Below are 20,599 nucleotides of genomic sequence, written 5' to 3'. Positions count from 1 at the left end.
TATCACTCTGACAGAGGGAGGCAAGAGAGAGAACACAGAGAGTTGTGAGGGGGATGTCTCTGACAGAGGGAGGCAAGAGAGAGAACACAGAGAGATGTGAGGGGGATCACTCTGACAGAGGGAGGCAAGAGAGAGAACACAGAGAGATGTGAGGGGGATCACTCGGACAGAGGGAGGCAAGAGAGAGAACACAGAGAGATGTGAGGGGGTGTCTATGACAGAGGGAGGCAAGAGAGATAACACAGAGAGATGTGAGGGGATGTCTCTGACAGAGGGAGGCAAGAGAGAGAACACAGAGAGATGTGAGGGGGATGTCTCTGACAGAGGGAGGCAAGAGAGAGAACACAGAGAGTTGTGAGGGGGATGTCTCTGACAGAGGGAGGCAAGAGAGAGAACATAGAGAGATGTGAGGGGGATCACTCTGAGAGAGGGAGGCAAGAGAGAGAACACAGAGAGTTGTGAGGGGGATGTCTCTGACAGAGGGAGGCAAGAGAGAGAACACAGAGAGTTGTGAGGGGGATGTCTCTGACAGAGGGAGGCAAGAGAGAGAACACAGAGAGATGTGAGGGGGATTACTCTGACAGAGGGAGGCAAGAGAGAGAACACAGAGAGTTGTGAGGGGGATGTCTCTGACAGAGGGAGGCAAGAGAGAGAACACAGAGAGATGTGAGGGGAGATGTCTCTGACAGAGGGAGGCAAGAGAGAGAACACAGAGATATGTGAGGGGGATGTCTCTGACAGAGGGAGACAAGAAAGAGAACACAGAGAGATGTGAGGGGGATGTCTATGACAGAGGGAGGCAAGAGAGAGAGCACAGAGAGATGTGAGGGGGATGTCTATGACAGAGGGAGGCAAGAGAGAGCACAGAGAGATGTGAGGGGGATGTCTATGACAGAGGGAGGCAAGAGAGAGCACAGAGAGATGTGAGGGGGATGTCTATGATAAAGGGAGGCAAGAGAGAGAGCACATAGAGATGTGAGGGGGATGTCTATGATAGAGGGAGGCAAGAGAGAGAGCACAGAGAGATGTGAGGGGGATCACTCTGACAGAGGGAGGCAAGAGAGAGAACACAGAGAGTTGTGAGGGGGATGTCTCTGACAGAGGGAGGCAAGAGAGAGAACACAGAGATATGTGAGGGGGATCACTCTGACAGAGGGAGGCAAGAGAGAGAACACAGAGAGATGTGAGGGGGATGTTTCTGACAGAGGGAGGCAAGAGAGAGAACACAGAGAGATGTGAGGGGGTGTCTATGACAGAGGGAGGCAAGAGAGAGAACACAGAGAGATGTGAGGGGGATGTCTATGACAGAGGGAGGCAAGAGAGATAACACAGAGAGATGTGAGGGGGATGTCTCTGACAGAGGGAGGCAAGAGAGAGAACACAGAGAGATGTGAGGGGAGATGTCTCTGACAGAGGGAGGCAAGAGAGAGAACACAGAGAGATGTGAGGGGATGTCTCTGACAGAGGGAGGCAAGAGAGAGAACACAGAGAGATGTGAGGGGAGATGTCTCTGACAGAGGGAGGCAAGAGAGAGAGCACAGAGAGATGTGAGGGGGATCACTCTGACAGAGGGAGGCAAGAGAGAGAACACAGAGAGATGTGAGGGGAGATGTCTCTGACAGAGGGAGGCAAGAGAGAGAGCACAGAGAGATGTGAGGAGGATCACTCTGACAGAGGGAGACAAGAGAGAGAACACAGAGAGATGTTAGGGGGATCACTCTGACAGAGGGAGGCAAGAGAGAGAACACAGAGAGATGTCAGGGGGATCACTCTGACAGAGGGAGGCAAGAGAGAGAACACAGAGAGATGTGAGGGGAATCACTCTGACAGAGGGAGGCAAGAGAGAGAACACAGAGAGATGTGAGGGGGTGTCTATGACAGAGGGAGGCAAGAGAGATAACACAGAGAGATGTGAGGGGGATGTCTCTGACAGAGGGAGGCAAGAGAGAGAACACAGAGAGATGTGAGGGGGATGTCTCTGACAGATGGAGGCAAGAGAGAGAACACAGAGAGATGTGAGGGGGATGTCTATGACAGAGGGAGGCAAGAGAGATAACACAGAGAGATGTGAGGGGGATGTCTCTGACAGAGGGAGGCAAGAGAGAGAACACAGAGAGATGTGAGGGGAGATGTCTCTGACAGAGGGAGGCAAGAGAGAGAACACAGAGAGATGTGAGGGGATGTCTCTGACAGAGGGAGGCAAGAGAGAGAACACAGAGAGATGTGAGGGGAGATGTCTCTGACAGAGGGAGGCAAGAGAGAGAGCACAGAGAGATGTGAGGGGAGATGTCTCTGACAGAGGGAGGCAAGAGAGAGAGCACAGAGAGATGTGAGGGGGATCCCTCTGACAGAGGGAGGCAAGAGAGAGAACACAGAGAGATGTGAGGGGAGATGTCTCTGACAGAGGGAGGCAAGAGAGAGAGCACAGAGAGATGTGAGGAGGATCACTCTGACAGAGGGAGACAAGAGAGAGAACACAGAGAGATGTTAGGGGGATCACTCTGACAGAGGGAGGCAAGAGAGAGAACACAGAGAGATGTGAGGGGGATCACTCTGACAGAGGGAGGCAAGAGAGAGAACACAGAGAGATGTGAGGGGAATCACTCTGACAGAGGGAGGCAAGAGAGAGAACACAGAGAGATGTGAGGGGGTGTCTATGACAGAGGGAGGCAAGAGAGATAACACAGAGAGATGTGAGGGGGATGTCTCTGACAGAGGGAGGCAAGAGAGAGAACACAGAGAGATGTGAGGAGGATGTCTCTGACAGAGGGAGGCAAGAGAGAGAACACAGAGAGATGTGAGGGGGATCACTCTGACAGAGGGAGGCAAGAGAGAGAACACATAGAGATGTGAGGGGGGTCACTCTGACAGAGGGAGGCAAGAGAGAGAACACAAAGAGATGTGAGGGGGATGTCTATGATAGAGGGAGGCAAGAGAGATAACACAGAGAGATGTGAGGGGGATCACTCTGACAGAGGGAGGCAAGAGAGAGAACACAGAGAGATGTGAGGGGGATCACTCTGACAGAGGGAGGCAAGAGAGAGAACACAGAGAGATGTGAGGGGGATGTCTATGACAGAGGGAGGCAAGAGAGAGAACACAGAGAGATGTGAGGGGGATCACTCTGACAGAGGGAGGCAAGAGAGAGAACACAGAGAGATGTGAGGGGGATCACTCTGACAGAGGGAGGCAAGAGAGAGAACACAGAGAGATGTGAGGGGGATGTCTATGATAGAGGGAGGCAAGAGAGATAACACAGAGAGATGTGAGGGGGATCACTCTGACAGAGGGAGGCAAGAGAGAGAACACAGAGAGATGTGAGGGGGATCACTCTGACAGAGGGAGGCAAGAGAGAGAACACAGAGAGATGTGAGTGGGGTGTCTATGACAGAGGCAGGCAAGAGAGAGAACACAGAGAGATGTGAGGGGGATGTCTATGACAGAGGGAGGCAAGAGAGAGAACACAGAGAGATGTGAGGGGGATGTCTATGACAGAGGCAGGCAAGAGAGAGAACACAGAGAGATGTGAGGGGGATGTCGCTGACAGAGGGAGGCAAGAGAGAGAACACAAAGAGATGTGAGGGGGATGTCGCTGACAGAGGGAGGCAAGAGAGAGAATACAGAGAGATGTGAGGGGGATCACTCTGACAGAGGGAGGCAAGAGAGAGAATACAGAGAGATGTGAGGGGGATCACTCTGACAGAGGGAGGCAAGAGAGAGAACACAGAGAGATGTGAGGGGGATCACTCTGACAGAGGGAGGCAAGAGAGAGAACACAGAGATGTGAGGGGGATGTCTCTGACAGAGGGAGGCAAGAGAGATAACACAGAGAGATGTGAGGAGGATCACTCTGACAGAGGGAGGCAAGAGAGAGAGAAGACAGAGAGATGTGAGGGGGATTTCTATGATAGAGGGAGGCAAGAGAGAGAGCACAGAGAGATGTGAGGGGGATCACTCTGACAGAGGGAGGCAAGAGAGAGAGCACAGAGAGATGTGAGGGGGATCACTCTGACAGAGGGAGGCAAGAGAGAGAACACAGAGAGATGTGGGAAAGATGTGTCTGACACAGTTACCATGTTGAAAAAACCAACAGGAAGGGAAATGTAGGGGTTGAGATGACAAATGCAGACATTGAAAGTTATAGCACAAGCAATGGATAAAGGAGAACGGGAGACAGGGCACATAAATATAGCAAAGGACGGAGGAAAGAAACCATAAATAAAAAGTAAATATAATGAGGAAGCAGAGAGAGGAATTAAAGGACACTGCCAGACAAACATTAGCAACAAAATACAAGTGGTAGTATAAACCCAAGCAGTAGTAGTTATAAGAATAGAGAGGAAGGAAGGAGGGAGATGGTATATTGAGAGAGAGAGATACAGGGGGTAGAAAATAAAATAGAATAATCTTAGTATAAGAAATTAGTATCTTATTTTGTCAATTTAAAATATTTGTTGATATTTTAGGGCCTTAAAGTAGTTTAATGCACTCCAACATGAAAGAAGAGGCATGGGTAAGGAACTAAGAGAACAAGCTTAGCATACAAACAGGTTAAATAAACAGATGAATTGATAGTAGAAAGGAAAGATGGAACAGTTAGATGGATTGATATGACATGCAGCAGAAATAAATGGGTGCTAAGGTACAGAGATACATTCCCAAGCCACTTTACCTGATCAGGGTCAGTGTGATCTCATCACTGGGTGATTGACCTTCAAATCTTACAAGCAACTTAAAAATTGGAGGCAGGATCATGAGGACGAGAGAAATGACAATTGGAGACAGGTACTGTGTCATGAAGCTGAAAACAGGATCTCCCACAGACTGAAAGACATAATATAAGATATCAAAGAACACACAGTTCCAGGGTCCTTAAATCTATATTGCTGAATGTTAAAGGGACATGAAACCCACTATTTTTTATTCATGATTCAGACAGAGGCCTCTATTTATCAAGCTGTCAACCGCAAATACGCTGGAATTCCGCAGCGTATTTGTGGCGACCTTGATTCGCCTTAGTTATCAAACCCTACAGACCGGCAAAAGTAGAATTTTGTGACGTAACATACGATCCGCCGGACTCAGTCCGACACAGATCGATGCTTACGTCACTACAGATGTTCCGAATGCAAGTTCGGCACAATCTGACTACTTTTGGAAGTTATCAAATTTCTACCAGGTACGCTCGGCACTAGTCCGGCCCAGCGTACCTGGTTTTAAATCCGCCGCCCTGAAGACGGCGGATGCCATAGGAATCAATGGGAGTCGGAAAGCAGCGAAAGCTCATGTTCGCTGCTGCCCGATATCCCATTGATTTCTATGGGAATGTCTACACCTAACACCCTAACATGTACCCCGAGTCTAAACACCCCTAATCTGCCCCCCCATACACCGCCGCCGCCTACATTATACTTATTAACCCCTAACCTGCCCCCCTACACCGCCGCCACCTACATTATACTTATTAACCCCTAATCTGCCCCCCCTACACCGCCGCCACCTACATTATACTTATTAACCCCTAATCTGCCCCCCCTACACCGCCGCCACCTAAATAAAATTGATTAACCCCTATCACGCCGCTCCCGGACCCCGCCGCAACTAAATAAAGTGTTTAACCCCTAAACCGCCGCCTACATTATATTTATTAACCCCTAATCTGCCGCCCCTACACCGCCGCCACCTACATATTTATTAACCCCTAATCTGCTGCCCCCAACGTTGTCGCCACTATATTAAATTTATTAACCCCTTAACCTAAGTCTAACCCTAACACCCCCCTAACTTAAATATAATTTAAATTAATCTAAATAAATATTCCTAGAATTAAATAAATGATTCCTATTTAAAACTAAATACTTACCTATAAAATAAACCCTAAGCTAGCTACAATATAACTAATAGTTACATTTGTATCTATCTTAGGGTTTATATTTATTTTACAGGCAACTTTGCATTTATTTTAACTAGGTAGAATAGTTATTAAATAGTTATTAACTATTTATTAACTTCCTAGTTAAAATAAATACAAATTTACCTGTAAAATAAAACCTAACCTAAGTTACAATTACTCTAACACTACACTATAATTAAATAAATTAACTAAATTAACTACAATTAATTACAATTAAATAAAATTAACTAAAGTACAAAACCCCCCCACTAAATTACAGAAAATAATAAAAAATAATTAAAAAAAAATTAAACTAATTACACCTAATCTAATCCCCCTAATTAAATAAAAAAGCCCCCCAAAATAATAAAAATCCCTACCCTATACTAAATTACAAATAGCCCTTAAAAGGGCTTTTTGCGGGGCATTGCCCCAAAGTAATCAGCTCTTTTACCTGTAAAAAAAAATACAATACCCCCCCAACATTAAAACCCACACACCCAACCCTACTCTAAAACCCACCCAATCCCCCCTTAATAAAACCTAACACTAACCCCTTGAAGATCACCCTTCCTTGAGACATCTTCACCCAACTGGGCAGAAGTGGTCCTCCAGACGGTCCGAAGTCTTCATCCAGGCGGCATCTTCTATCTTCATCCATCCGGAGCGGGTCCATCTTCAAGACATCCGACGCGGAGCATCCTTCCAGGCCGACGACTACCCGACGAATGAATATTCCTTTAAATGACGTCATCCAAGATGGCGTCCCTTGAATTCCGATTGGCTGATAGAATTCTATCAACCAATCGGAATTAAGGTAGGAAAAATCCTATTGGCTGATGCAATCAGCCAATAGGATTGAAGTTCAATCCTATTGGCTGATCCAATCAGCCAATAGGATTGAGCTCGCATTCTATTGGCTGATTGGGTGAAGACGTCTGGTTGGGTGAAGACGTCTCAAGGTAGGGTGATCTTCAAGGGGTTAGTGTTAGGTTGTATTAAGGGGGGATTGGGTGGGTTTTAGAGTAGGGTTGGGTGTGTGGGTGGTGGGTTTTAATGTTGGGGGGGTATTGTATTTTTTTCTACAGGTTAAAGAGCTGATTACTTTGGGGCAATGCCCCGCAAAAAGCCCTTTTAAGGGCTATTTGTAATTTAGTATAGGGTAGGGATTTTTATTATTTTTATTATTTTGGGGGGCTTTTTTATTTTATTAGGGGGATTAGATTAGGTGTAATTAGTTTTAAAAAATTGTAATTATTTTATTATTTTCTGTAATTTAGTGTTTGGTTTTGTACTTTAGATAATTTTTCTTAATTGTATTTTATTGTATTTATTTTAGTAAATTTATTTAATTATTGTGTAGTGTTAGATGTAATTGTAACTTAGGTTAGGTTTTATTTTACAGGTATATTTGTCTTTATTTTAACTAGGAAGTTATTAAATAGTTAATAACTATTTACTGTAATAACTATTGTACCTAGTTAAAATAAATACAAACTTACATGTAAAATAAATATAAACCCTAAGATAGCTACAATGTAACTATTAGTTATATTGTAGCTATCTTAGGGTTTATTTTATAGGTATTTAGTTTTAAATAGGAATAATTTATTTAATGATAGTAATATTTATTTAGATTCATTTAAATTATATTTAAGTTAGGGGGTGTTAGGGTTAGGGGTAGAATTAGGTTTAGAGGTTAATCAATTTAATATAGTGGCGGTGACGTTGGGGGCGGCAGATTAAGGGTTAATAAATGTAAGTAGGTGACGGCGGTGTAGGGGGGGCAGATTAGGGGTTAATAAATATAATGTAGGTGGCGGTGGGCTCCGGGAGCGGCGGTATAGGGGTTAATATATTTATTAGAGTTGCGGTGGGGTCCAGGAGCGGCGGTTTAGGGGGTAAACAGTATAGTGTGGGTGTTTAGTGACAGGGTAGCAAGAAAGCTGTAAAAAAGCCGAAGAGCAGCGAGATCGATGACTGTTAGTTAACAACAGTCTGCTGCTCATCGCTCTGTACTTGGTGCGCAGCTTTTTGACAGCTTTTTTGATAATTCTGGAGAACATATTCAGGTCCGCGGCAGCGATGTTAGGTGATCTTAGGCGAGCGTATTGGTGCCGTCGAATGCAGGTAAGTTGACGGCTTGATAACTAGAATACAATTTTAAACAATATTCTGATTTACTTGTAATAGTTAATTTGCTTCATTCTTCAGATATCCTTTGTTGAAGAAATAGCAATGCACATGGATGAGCCAATCACAAGAGGCATCTATATGCAGCCACCAATCAGCAGCTACTGAGCCTTTTTAGCTATGTGTTTCATGAAAGGATATCAAGAGGATGAAGCAAATCAGATAATATAAGTAAATTGTAAAGTTGTTTAAAATTGCATGTTTTTTCTATGTCATGAAATAAAAAAATTATGTTTCATGTCCCTTTAAGCTTACCCCTTGATAGTCCTGTGATTTGCTAGTTGCCAGGTGAATGGAATAGAAACCTCCAGCCATCAGTGTAAGGATGATGCAATTCAGCAGTGCACGGGTAACAATGATATGCAACTTTCTACGTCCAGACAGTCCTGATATATTCATGAACCAGAGCTCCTCTGCTAGGTAAGACTGGGGACAGGATAATACATCAAGCAATCAGAGTGATACTGTATCTAGGTTCACTAAAGCAAGCAACATGTAGGTTCAGATGCTACTGGTCTTAATGTATTCTGTAACAATTTTGCTCCCTAAACAGAACTCTGAGAAGCAGACAGGAACATCTCACATCTTAGTGACTTATTTACATTTATTTTAAGAACTGAAAATCTTGAATCTTGAGGACCACTGACCCTTTTTGGTCTTCTTCTACATATAAGGGATCGAGGAATGTAATAAAGAGCATAACTCTGATCCTCAAAAGCATCAATGGCTATGTGAGATCAATAATTAAATATACTTTTGAAAGACTTATTTGTAGCTAGACCCTAAAATTAAAACTTTTACAAAACACACCTCAGCCAGCCTGTCATTCCTGTGGTATTTCTGCTTGGCCTTTTCCTTGACCACAACTTTTATTTTATAAGTAGACAGTAAGCTTGGCTTTTTACCTCTGTTCTACATTTGAAATTTCCATTATTACCCTAACATAATATATACAGTATGTTCTATAATGCCTTAGGACATGATAGTAAAACTGAAAGTATTATCAATGCATTTCAATTTTGATTTAAAGCATTCTAGCACTGCACCAATATTAGCAAATAGCATCACTTTCCCAGATATCTTTTATTGGTCATGCAGCATAAGGTAAATTTGTTAGTGTACCACATGAGCCTGTATTGACAGCAAGCATCTGCTGGATGATACATTTAAGTTTGTATTTTAATATAAATATAAATTCTCCTTATAGTCCAATTTAAAAAGTCATTTATTGCAAAATTCACAAGCAGATGTGCACAGAAATATCACACACCCACTAGGTTCACACATAATACTGCACACCTTGAATTCATTACTCAGACTCTGTTGTTTTCGGACTGAGGCCTCCGTTCCTCTCACACATGAGTCCCATCCTGCAAATACTTTGCTGCTGATCCGGGTTCTGTAACCTCCGCTCCACACTTGCCTCAGGGTTACTCCATGCATTGTGCTGTAGGATGAGTATTAGAAGCAAATGTTTAAGTATTCACTATGACGTACCAATTTTATAGGACAGTTGCAGATTTTGTCAGTCAAATGGGTTTACAATAATTCATATTTAGCTGTCTAAAAAAAGTTGCTTACTACTTGTGTGGTAGATAGTAAAATGAGGAAGCTGTTAAACCTTCATATAGTACAGGACAAGTGTTAAAAGATCTGGAGGTAAACATCAAGTGTTAGGTCCTGATATACAAAACCTCTCTGCTCAGGTGAGATGTTCTAAAATGATCCTCCAGCACAGCGAGACCCCTAGAGAAATATTTAAAAAGCAGATTTTGCTTTACTTCTCCAAGGGGTGTTCCCTGCATTTCTGTATGTAAAGGAGAGACAAGCCCAGTGCTATATAGCACTGCATGATATGACAGATCTGCTGCATTTACACTTTGTGCTTTCTATTTTATATCAATTTACACTTCAGATTACATTTTATTAAATTAAAACTTTGCACTTTCTATTTTGTATTTAATTTTGTATACAGCAGTGTATTTAGGATTGTGAATTTACAAATTCTGATTATGCTTTCACAGTTTCTGTGTAACTTTAACAAATTAGACTCATACTTTGTATATATATATATATATATATATATATATAAATATATATATATATATACATATATACAGTATATATGTATATTTTATAAATTAGATTGCACTTTACATGTCTTTTATTTAAATTAAAACTGAAAAACTGTCAGCTTCAGTTTTCCAGAGAGCATCATTACTTTCTATAGGCCAGATAATCAAAATTCTCTATTTTGAAGAGAGAATATTAGACATCTGCGCCACTAAAAAATTTGGTTCGTTTTGTTTAGTTTTCAATTAGTTAAAAAATCATTTTGTTTCTGCAAATTAGTTTAGTTAAGTTTATAAAAAAAAAAAAATAGTTTTGGCAAATTAGTTATTTTACGTTAAATCGGTTTCGGATCCGTTCATTTTTTAGGATCCATTCTTATTTCAAATGCATTATTCCATTCTGAAGTTATAGTATAATGCATATGAATAAAGAATGGATCCAAAAAAAAAACAAAGGATCCAAAAAAACTATTTAAAGTGCCAGTAAACCTAAAAAATAATGTTATATAATTCTGCACATAGTGCAGAATTATATAACATTATATAAGTGCTAGCTTTATACAACCTAATATATCCGGTGAACTTTTATAAAAAAAACAAGGTTTTCCAGACCGCCCTCTGTGCTCTACTGAGCGGGTCTGGTTTTCCCTCAGAGCGCATCTGGCCAGATGTCTAGTAACAAGCCGGCCCGACCGCGCCATTACACTCAAAAAAAACTAATCTGTAAAGGGCATTGCCCTTAAAAGGGCATTCAGCTCTTTTACTGCCCTTGAAAGGGCATTCAGCTCTTTTAAGATTGCCCATTAGCACTAATCTAAAAAAAAAACACCCCAAAAAAACCTTAAAAAAACCTAACACTAACCCCACTTTAGGTACTCACAGTTGCTGAAGTCCGGCTTGAACGATCTTCATCCCAGTGGATCCATCTTCATCCAGGCGGCTCCATCTTCATCCATCGAGGGACCGGCATCTTCTTCATGCCGGCGGAGGCGGATCGCTCGTAGATTAGGTTTTACTTGTGGGTTTGGGGGTTAGTATACTGTTAGGGGGGGTTTGTTTTTCTTTTTTAGCAAAAGAGCTGATTTTTTTTAAGGCAATGCCCTACAAAAGGCCCTTTTAAGGGCCCTTGGTAGTTTATTATAGATTAGGTTTTTTTTTTATTTTGGGGTGGGGTTTTTTTGTTTTTTTAAAACGGGGTATCAGAATAGGAATAATTTTTATTGTTTTTGGATAATTTTGTTTGTTATTTTTTGTAATGGTAGTTTTTTTATTTTTGTAATGTTATTTTTTTTTTGTAATGTTAGGTTTTAGTGTAAGGCAGCTTAGCTTTTACTTTTATTTCACAGGTAAGTTTGTATTTATTTTAACTAAGTAGTTAGTAAATAGTTAATAACTATTTATTACTTACTAGTCTACCTAGTTAAAATAAATACAAACTTACCTCTGAATTAAAAATAAAACTTAAGCTAGCTACAATATAACTATTAGTTATATTGTAGCTAGCTTTGTTTTTTTTATTTCACAGGTAAGTTTGTTTTTAGTTTAAAAATGTATTATTTAGTTAATAACTGTAACTTTAATTTAATTTTTAATTATGTTAAAGTTAGGGGTGTTAGGTTTAGGATTAGGGGTTAATATAGTTTAATTTAGGTTGTTGCGATGTGGGGGCCAGCGGTTTAGGGGTTAAGAAGTTTAGTTAGTGTTGGCGATGTTTGGGAATGGTGGTTTAGGGGTTAATAGGTTTAGTTCATTTTGTGTCGGCGATGTTTGGGAACGACGGTTTAGGAGTCAATAGGTTTAGTTATTGTCTGCAATGTTTGGGAACAGCGGTTTAGGGGTTAATAGGTTTAGTTAGTGTCGGCGATGTTGGAGAACGGCGGTTTAGGGGTTAATAGCTTTATTTAGTGATTTAGTTAGTGTCGGCGATGTCGGGGAACTGCAGTTTAGGGGTTAATAGGTTTAGTAAGTGTTGGCGATGTGGGAGGGGTGTGGTTTAGGGGTTAATAGGTTTAGTTTATTTTGGGGATATTTGGGTACAGCAGTTTAGGGGTTAATAGGTTTAGTTAGTGTCGCCGATGTTTGGGAACGACGGTTTAGGAGTCAATAGGTTTAGTTATTGTCTGCAATGTTTGGGAACAGTGGTTTAGGGGTTAATAGGTTTAGTTAGTGTCGGCGATGTCGGGGAACGTCGGTTTAGGGGTTAATAGCTTTATTTACGGCTAGATTTAGAGTTTTGTCGGTAAAGACCCGCGTAGCTAACGCAGCTTTTTTTCCCAACGCACCCTTAAGACAACGCTGGTATTTAGAGTTGTGTGTTAGGCTCCAAAAAGGGTGCGTTGAGCCGAATGTACGGCCACTTCAACTCTCAATACCAGCGTTGCTTATGGTAGCGGTAAGCTGGCAAAACGTGCTCGTGTACGATTCCTCCATAGGAAACAATGGGGAAGTTTGGGATGAAAAAAACCTAACACCTGCAAAAAAACAGCGTTAAGCTCTAAACGCAGCCCCATTGTTTCCTATGGGGAAACACTTTCTAAGTCTGCAACCTAACACCCTAACATGAACCCTGAGTCTAAACACCCCTAACCTTATACTTATTAATCCCTAATCTGCCGCCCCTGCTATCGCTGACACCTGCATTATACTATTAACCCCTAATCTGCCGCTCCGTACACTGCCGCAACCTACATTATCCCTATGAACCCCTAATCTGCTGCCCCTAACATCGCCGACACCTACATAATATTTATTAACCCCTAATCTGCCCCCCCCCACGTCGCCGCTACCTAACTACACTTATTAACCCCTAATCTGCCGACCGGACCTCACCACCAATATAATAAATGTATTAACCTCTAAACCGCCGCACTCCCGTCTCACAAACACTATAATAAATGTTATTAACCACTAATCTGCCCTCCCTAACATCGACGCCCCTAAATTAAATATAATTTTAATCGAACGAAATAAATTAAATATTATTAACTAAAGTATTCCTATTTAAAACTAAATACTTACCTGTAAAATAAACCCTAATATAGCTACAATTTAACGAATAATTATATTGTAGCTATTTTAGGATTTATATTTATTTTACAGGCAACTTTGTATTTATTTTAACTAGGTACAAAAGCTATTAAATAGTTATTTACTATTTAATAGCTACCTAGTTAACATAATTACAAAATTACCTGTAAAATAAATCCTAACCTAAATTACAATTAAACCTAACACTACACTATCAATAAATTAATTAAATAAATTACCTACAATTACATACAATTAAATAAACTAAACTAAATTACAAAAACAAACACCAAATTAAAAAAATTAAAAAAGATTACAAAAATATTAGGCTAATTACACCTACTCTAAGCCCCCTAATAAAATAAAAAAGACCCCCAAAATAATAAAGGTCCCTACCCTTCTAAATTAAAAAGTAATCAGCTCTTTTACTAGCCCTTAAAAGGGCTTTTTGCGGGGCATGCCCCAAAGTAATCAGCTCTTTTGCCTGTAAAAAAAAAATACAACCCCCCCAACATTAAAACCCACCACCCACATACCCCTACTCTAACCCAAACCCCCCTTAAATAAACCTAACACCCCCCCCCTGAAGATCTCCCTACCTTGAGTCGTCTTCACCCAGCCGGGCCAAAGTCTTCATCCGATGGGGCAGAAAAGGACATCCAGACCGGCAGAAGTCTTCATCCTATCCGGGCAGAAGAGGACATCCGAACCGGCAGACATTTTCATCCAAGCGGCATCTTCTATCTTCATCCATCCGACGAGGAGCGGCTCCATCTTCAAGACCTCCGGCGCGGAACATCCTTCTTGACCGACGACTACCCGACGAATGAAGGTTCCTTTAAGTGACATCATCCAAGATGGCGTCCCTCGAATTCCGATTGGCTGATAGGATTCTATCAGTCAATCGGAATTAAGGTAGGAAAAATCTGATTGGCTGATTGAATCATCCAATCAGATTCAAGTTCAATCCGATTGGCTGATCCAATCAGCCAATCAGATTGAGCTCGCATTCTATTGGCTGTTCCGATCAGCCAATAGAATGAAAGCTCAATCTGATTGGCTGATTCAATCAGCCAATCAGATTATTCCTACCTTAATTCCGATTGACTGATAGAATCCTATCAGCCAATCAGAATTCGAGGGACGCCATCTTGAATGACGTCACTTAAAGGAACCTTCATTCGTCGGGTAGTCGTCGGTCAAGAAGGATGTTCCGCGCCGGAGGTCTTGAAGATGGAGCCGCTCCTCGTCGGATGGATGAAGAGAGAAGAGGCCGCTTGGATGAAGATGTCTGCCAGTCCGGATGTCCTCTTCTGCCCGGATAGGATGAAGACTTCTGCCGGTCTGGATGTCCTTTTCTGCCCCATCGGATGAAGACTTCGGCCTGGCTGGGTGAAGACGACTCAAGGTAGGGAGATCTTCAGGGGGGTAGTGTTAGGTTTATTTAAGGGGGGTTTGGGTTAGAGTAGGGGTATGTGGGTGGTGGGTTTTAATGTTGGGGGGGTTGTATTTTTTTTTTACAGGCAAAAGAGCTAATTACTTTGGGGCATGCCCCGCAAAAAGCCCTTTTAAGGGCTGGTAAAAGAGCTGATTACTTTTTAATTTAGAATAGGGTAGGGACCTTTATTATTTTGGGGGCTTTTTTATTTTATTAGGGGGCTTAGAGTAGGTGTAATTAGCCTAATATTCTTGTAATCTTTTTCTATTTTTTGTAATTTAGTTTAGTTTATTTAATAGTATGTAATTGTAGGTAATTTATTTAATTAATTTATTGATAGTGTAGTGTTAGGTTTAATTGTAACTTAGGTTAGGATTTATTTTACAGGTAATTTTGTAATTATTTTAACTAGGTAGCTATTAAATAGTAAATAACTATTTAATAGCTATTGTACCTAGTTAAAATAAATACAAAGTTGCCTGTAAAATAAATATAAATCCTAAAATAGCTACAATATAACTATTAGTTATATTGTAGCTATATTAGGGTTTATTTTACAGGTAAGTATTTAGTTTTAAATAGGAATACTTTAGTTAATAATATTTAATTTATTTTGTTAGATTAAAATTATATTTAATTTAGGGGGGTGTTAGGGTTAGGGTTAGACTTAGCTTTAGGGGTTAATACATTTATTATAGTAGCGGCGAGGTCCGGTCGGCAGATTAGGGGTTAATACTTGAAGTTAGGTGGCGTCGATGTTAGGGAGGGCAGATTAGGGGTTAATAACATTTATTATAGTGTTTGTGAGACGGGAGTGCGGCGGTTTAGGGGTTAATACATTTATTATAGTGTCGGCGAGGTCCGGTCGGCAGATTAGGGGTTAATAAGTGTAGTTAGGTAGCAGCGACGTTGGGGGGGGGCAGATTAGGGGTTAATAAATATAATATAGGGGTCGGCGGTGTAAGGGGCAGCAGATTAGGGGTTCATAGGGATAATGTAGGTGGCAGCGATGTGCGGTCGGCAGATTAGGGGTTAAACATTTTTATTATAGTGGCGGCGATGTGGGGGGACCTCGGTTTAGGGGTACATAGGTAGTTTATGGGTGTTAGTGTACTTTAGAGCACAGTAGTTAAGAGCTTTATAAACCGGCGTTAGCCCATAAAGCTCTTAACTACTGACTTTTTTCTGTGGCTGGAGTTTTGTCGGTAGAGGCTCTACCACTCACTTCAGCCAAGACTCTAAATACCGGCGTTGGGAAGATCCCATTGAAAAGATAGGATACGCAATTGGCGTAAGGGGATCTGCGGTATGGAAAAGTGAAAGTGAGCGTTAGACCCTTTCCTGCCTGACTCTAAATACCAGCGGGCAGCCAAAAGCAGCGTTAGGACCCCTTAACGCTGCTTTTGACGGCTAACGCAGAACTCTAAATCTAGGCGTTAGTGATTTAGTTAGTGTCGGCGATGTCGGGGAACTGCGGTTTAGGGGGTTAATAGGTTTAGTAAGTGTTGGCGATGTGGGAGGGGTGCGGTTTAGGGGTTAATAGGTTTAGTTCATTTTGGGGATGTTTGGGGGTTAATAGGTTTAGTTAGTGTCGGCGATGTTTGGGAACAACGGTTTAGGAGTCAATAGGTTTAGTTATTGTCTGCAATGTTTGGGAACAGCGGTTTAGGGGTTAATAGGTTTAGTTAGTGTCGGCGATGTCGGGGAACGGCGGTTTAGGGGTTAATAGCTTTATTTAGTGATTTAGTTAGTGTCGGCGATGTCGGGGAACTGCGGTTTAGGGGTTAATAGGTTTAGTAAGTGTTTGCGATGTGGGAGTGGTGCGATTTAGGGGTTAATAGGTTTAGGTAGTGTTGGCGATGTGGGGGGGTGCAGTTTAGGGGTTAATAGGCTTAGTTTGTGTCGGCGATGTTTGGGAACAGCGGTTTAGAGGTTAATATGTTTAGTTCTTGTTGGTGATGTTTCAGAACGGCGGTTTAGGGGTTAATAGGTTTAGTTAGTGTCGGCGATGTCGTGGGAATGGCGGTTTAGGGGTTAATATCTTTATTTAATGATTTTGACTTAGAGTTAGTGTCGGCGATGTGCGGTTTACATTAGGAACAATGAAAAATTCTGAATATGAATAATGGAACCGAAAATTCGGAAACTAATTTATTCATTTTCGGAATTTTTCGGGAGGTGCCCATTCAGAAATTAGGATGCATCCGAATCTCCAAATTGGCCAAAATTCAGCTGAAATGAAACGCACATTTCTAGCAGAATATAGTGCTGACTTCAAAGGGGCAGAACTCACTAAATTTTCTAAGAAAAGGGGAGGAACCTCAATAAAGCTCTCTGGGATACAAAATTTCACATGGGAGAGAGAAGGTAACTGGAGAACCCCTGGGGCTGAAAAAATAGTAAATAAAGTGGTAAATTTAACAAAGGTCAAGCGGACATGATTCGCTATAGCGAATCATGTCTGTTCGACCTCGCTAAATGCAGACAACATACGCTGTCGGCATTTAACATTGCACATGCATTTCTGGTGAAATGCTTGTGACCAATCAGTTGCTAGCAGGGGTCATCAATCATCCCGATCGTATCAGATCGGGATGATTTCAGTCCGCCACCTAAAAGGTAGCAGAAAAGTTGAGGAGCAGCGGTCTTACGACCATTACTTCTTAACTTTCGTTTCAGGCAGACCTGAAACGATGGGGCTCCGAAGCAGCATCCACTGCTTAATAAATGGACCCCAAAGGCTCCGTTTGCATCAATTCCAAATTAAACTGAAATGTTTTCACTACAATTTAACTTGCTTTTGCCTATATTTTAGTATATATTACTTTTCTGTTAGTTAAAATAAGTGTATTGTAAATTTTGAGCAAACTTCACCTGCATACAGCTGTCGAGACAAATCAGTAAAACCAACTTGTTTAAAATGCTTAGAAAATTTCACTAGACTTGTGAGAGAGCTTCAGATATACCCTGGTATCTCCCCTGTTCAGTCTATGGAACTGCCCTGCCCCTCCCACTTTCTGAAACTGTCAGTTTATAATGGAGAAAATACAAAGTGCAACGTAATTTTATACAAAGTATGATCAGACATTATTAGAGTTACACAAAATATTTCAAAGCATAATCAGAATGTGTAAAATTGGGACTTCCGGGCAGTGGCCATCTAACTGGTCGCACTGAGCTTCAGCTCCTGAGACATCCACCACTTTTACTTAGATTTAAACTGAAATCTTGGCGATACGCCACTTAATAAAGTGGAGAAGCTCGACTGAAGGCACTCTGACCCAAAAGATAGGGTTTTGGATTGTGGCGCAGCTTCCCAGCCCTCAGTACCGGACTTTTTTTAAATAATTTTTATTGAAGACAAAGTATTAAACATACATTTCACAGCATATCAAAACAGAATGAAAAGGTAAATAGTTGTTACAATCGTAAAATGCAGTATAATAAAGATTGTATATTCAGTCCTCTTTTTCTTTTTATGCTTCGGTATAATCTAGAAAACAAATCTGAAACTCAGTAGTAATGTTCACAGGGTAGTTGTAGAAATAAATGTGATAACTAACTGATATTGTCAACATTAATCAATCTTGTTAAGAACAAATGCAAAAGCCATATCATACTTGTACAGTTAATATGCAACAATGATGTTCTAGTTGGCTTGAGAGTATGCCTGTATCTAACACTTGTGTCCTTCAAAATTAAGATTATATGAAGGTTTATTAAATGCTCAGGTGGTGCTGTGTTTTGGCAGACGATTTCTCATCTAGGTAAGGTTTCTGCTCTATTTAATTTGTTCCCTATACTGTGTCCATTCCAGCAACATGTATTCATGGATATCTATTGTCCCCTTCTGCATGTGGTGATACCTCTCTAGCTGTATCAGGGTGTCTACTTGTTTTTTCCACTCTGTTATGTTTGGAACAGTCTTTGTTTTCCATTTTTGTGGTATGAGTAGTTTTGCGCTGTTAAGCATGACCAACAGTAAGGCTCTTACCGCCTTGTTCTCGATTCTAGGGAGGGAGAGATAAAGGAGTATTTTAGGGTCATTTGGGATTGTTTTCCCCACCGCTCTGGAGATGTGTGTGAGGATCTCTATCCAATAGGAGTCCAGGTTAGGGCAACTCCACCAAATATGTGTCGGTGTGCCCTCCTCCCCGCAGCCTCTCCAGCACTTCCCGTTCGCTGTTTTATATAAATGTTGTAACCTGCTGGGTGTAAGATACCACCTCGAAAGAAACTTATAACTAGACTCCTGTATCCTAGCTGAAATTGAGGCCTTTTTCGTGGCTTCAAATGCCCTCCACCACTCTTGGGGTGTAATATCAATATTTAGCTCCCTTTCCCACGACTTAGTGTATGAGGGGAGCGTGTGTTTGTCTGGAGTGAGGAGTGTTCTATAGAGAAGGGATATAGCATGTCTAGTGGGGGTGTCCCGTGAGCACAATGTCTCAAATGTTGTCAGTTGTCTGGTGAATTGTTCCCTATGCTGGTGTGTTTTAAGAAAATGAGATAGTTGAGCATGTGAGTACCAATTCATACCTCTATCTTCAAGTGTTTCCCAAATTTCTGTCAGTGGTTTGATCTTTTTGCCCGAGAGGATGGTCAAAAGTGACCTTTCTTTTATTGGCGTCCCTTTCTCCCTACGTGGTTGTCTTAGGTTCCATGGTAGTTCCGGATTGCTACATATGGGGGTTAGGGGGGAATGTATAGAAGATATGTTCACTGAGGTGTTAATTAATTTATCCCACGTGTTGTAGAATGCAGACAATAGTGGGTATTCTGTCGCTGCTCTGTGTCTATAGTTCGCGTTCAGCCAAGCTGACATGCCTGCATTATCAGTTTCCATGATGTCACAGTCCAGTTGCACCCAACATTTCTGTGTGTCATTTTGGCACCATTCAAGGAGCCGTTGCAGGTTGATAGCCTGCTTGTATACAGTCAGATTGGGTACTCCAAGTCCTCCCCTATCCCTTGGGTAGTACATTGTGTGTTTTGCTATTCTGGGTCTGATCTCTCCCCAGATGTATCTTTCGATATGTGTCTGAAGTTTGTCTAGAAAGCCTAGGGGGAGTGGTATAGGGGTGGTCTGCAGAATGTATAGGATTCTTGGTAGGATGTTCATTTTTATGACATTAATCCGGCCTAGCCAGGATATTTTTTTATTTTTCCAGCTAGAGAGATCTGCCACTATGGCGCTCTCAAGTGATTTATAATTACTTTGAAATATTATCTGAGGGTCTGAGGATATGTAGATCCCTAGGTATTTCATTTTTTCCCGTTGTCTTCTAAGGGGGCAGTTACATAGCAGCTTATTTAGTATTTCTGGGTCGTAAGTAATGTTGAGTATTTCAGATTTGTTAATGTTCAAGTGGAAGTTAGATATCTTCCCGTATTCTTCAAATATATTTAGGGCTTCAGGCAATGCAGTGTCTATGTTGGTGAGGATGAGCATGATGTCATCAGCGTATAGGGCTACCTTATAGTCTGTGTCCCCCACTGTAAGACCTGTAACTTGCTTGCATTCCCGCAATTTTTGGGCGAGCACTTCTACTGAGAGAGCAAATAAGACTGGGGATAGGGGGCAACCCTGACGGGTTCCATTGCGAATTATGAATTTATCTGACATGAGATTGTTTACCCTGACCTGAGCTGTGGGCGCTTCATATAGCACAAAGATTTGGTGTATGAAGGTGTCGCTGAATCCCATGTGTCTAAGTGTTGCTCTGAGGAACTGCCAGTGGACCCTGTCAAAGGCTTTTTCAGCGTCTGTGGACACAAGGACCACTGGCAGCTTTTGTTGTTGGGCATGTGTGGTCAACTGCAGGATTTTTAGAGTATTGTCCTTAGCCTCTCTTCCCGGCACGAATCCCACCTGGTCAGGGTGTACTAGTTTAGGTAGGAATTTGTTAATTCTCGTGGCCAGGATCTTTGCATAGATTTTTATGTCCGAATTGAGAAGTGAAATAGGGCGGAAAT

General features: G+C 41.6%; 1 protein-coding gene across 2 annotated transcripts in view; it reads right to left on the bottom strand.

The window, feature by feature from the left end:
• The window catches only part of TMC8 (transmembrane channel like 8), a 216,632-nt gene that overhangs the window by 127,586 nt on the left and 68,447 nt on the right, over positions 1 to 20,599 (bottom strand). For both annotated transcript variants that reach the window (XM_053706053.1, XM_053706045.1), the window contains exons 7-9: positions 9,386 to 9,533; positions 8,342 to 8,512; positions 4,673 to 4,824 (exon numbers count right to left, since the gene is read on the bottom strand). In XM_053706053.1, coding sequence (XP_053562028.1) covers positions 4,673 to 4,824; positions 8,342 to 8,512; positions 9,386 to 9,533 — 471 coding nt within the window. The remainder of the gene's footprint in view (positions 1 to 4,672; positions 4,825 to 8,341; positions 8,513 to 9,385; positions 9,534 to 20,599) is intronic.

This window comes from Bombina bombina, chromosome 1, assembly GCF_027579735.1.
Source record: "Bombina bombina isolate aBomBom1 chromosome 1, aBomBom1.pri, whole genome shotgun sequence".
Taxonomy (NCBI): domain Eukaryota; kingdom Metazoa; phylum Chordata; class Amphibia; order Anura; family Bombinatoridae; genus Bombina; species Bombina bombina.
The sequence above is the reverse complement of the archived record's forward strand: the minus strand, read 5'-3'. Positions and strand labels throughout refer to the sequence as shown.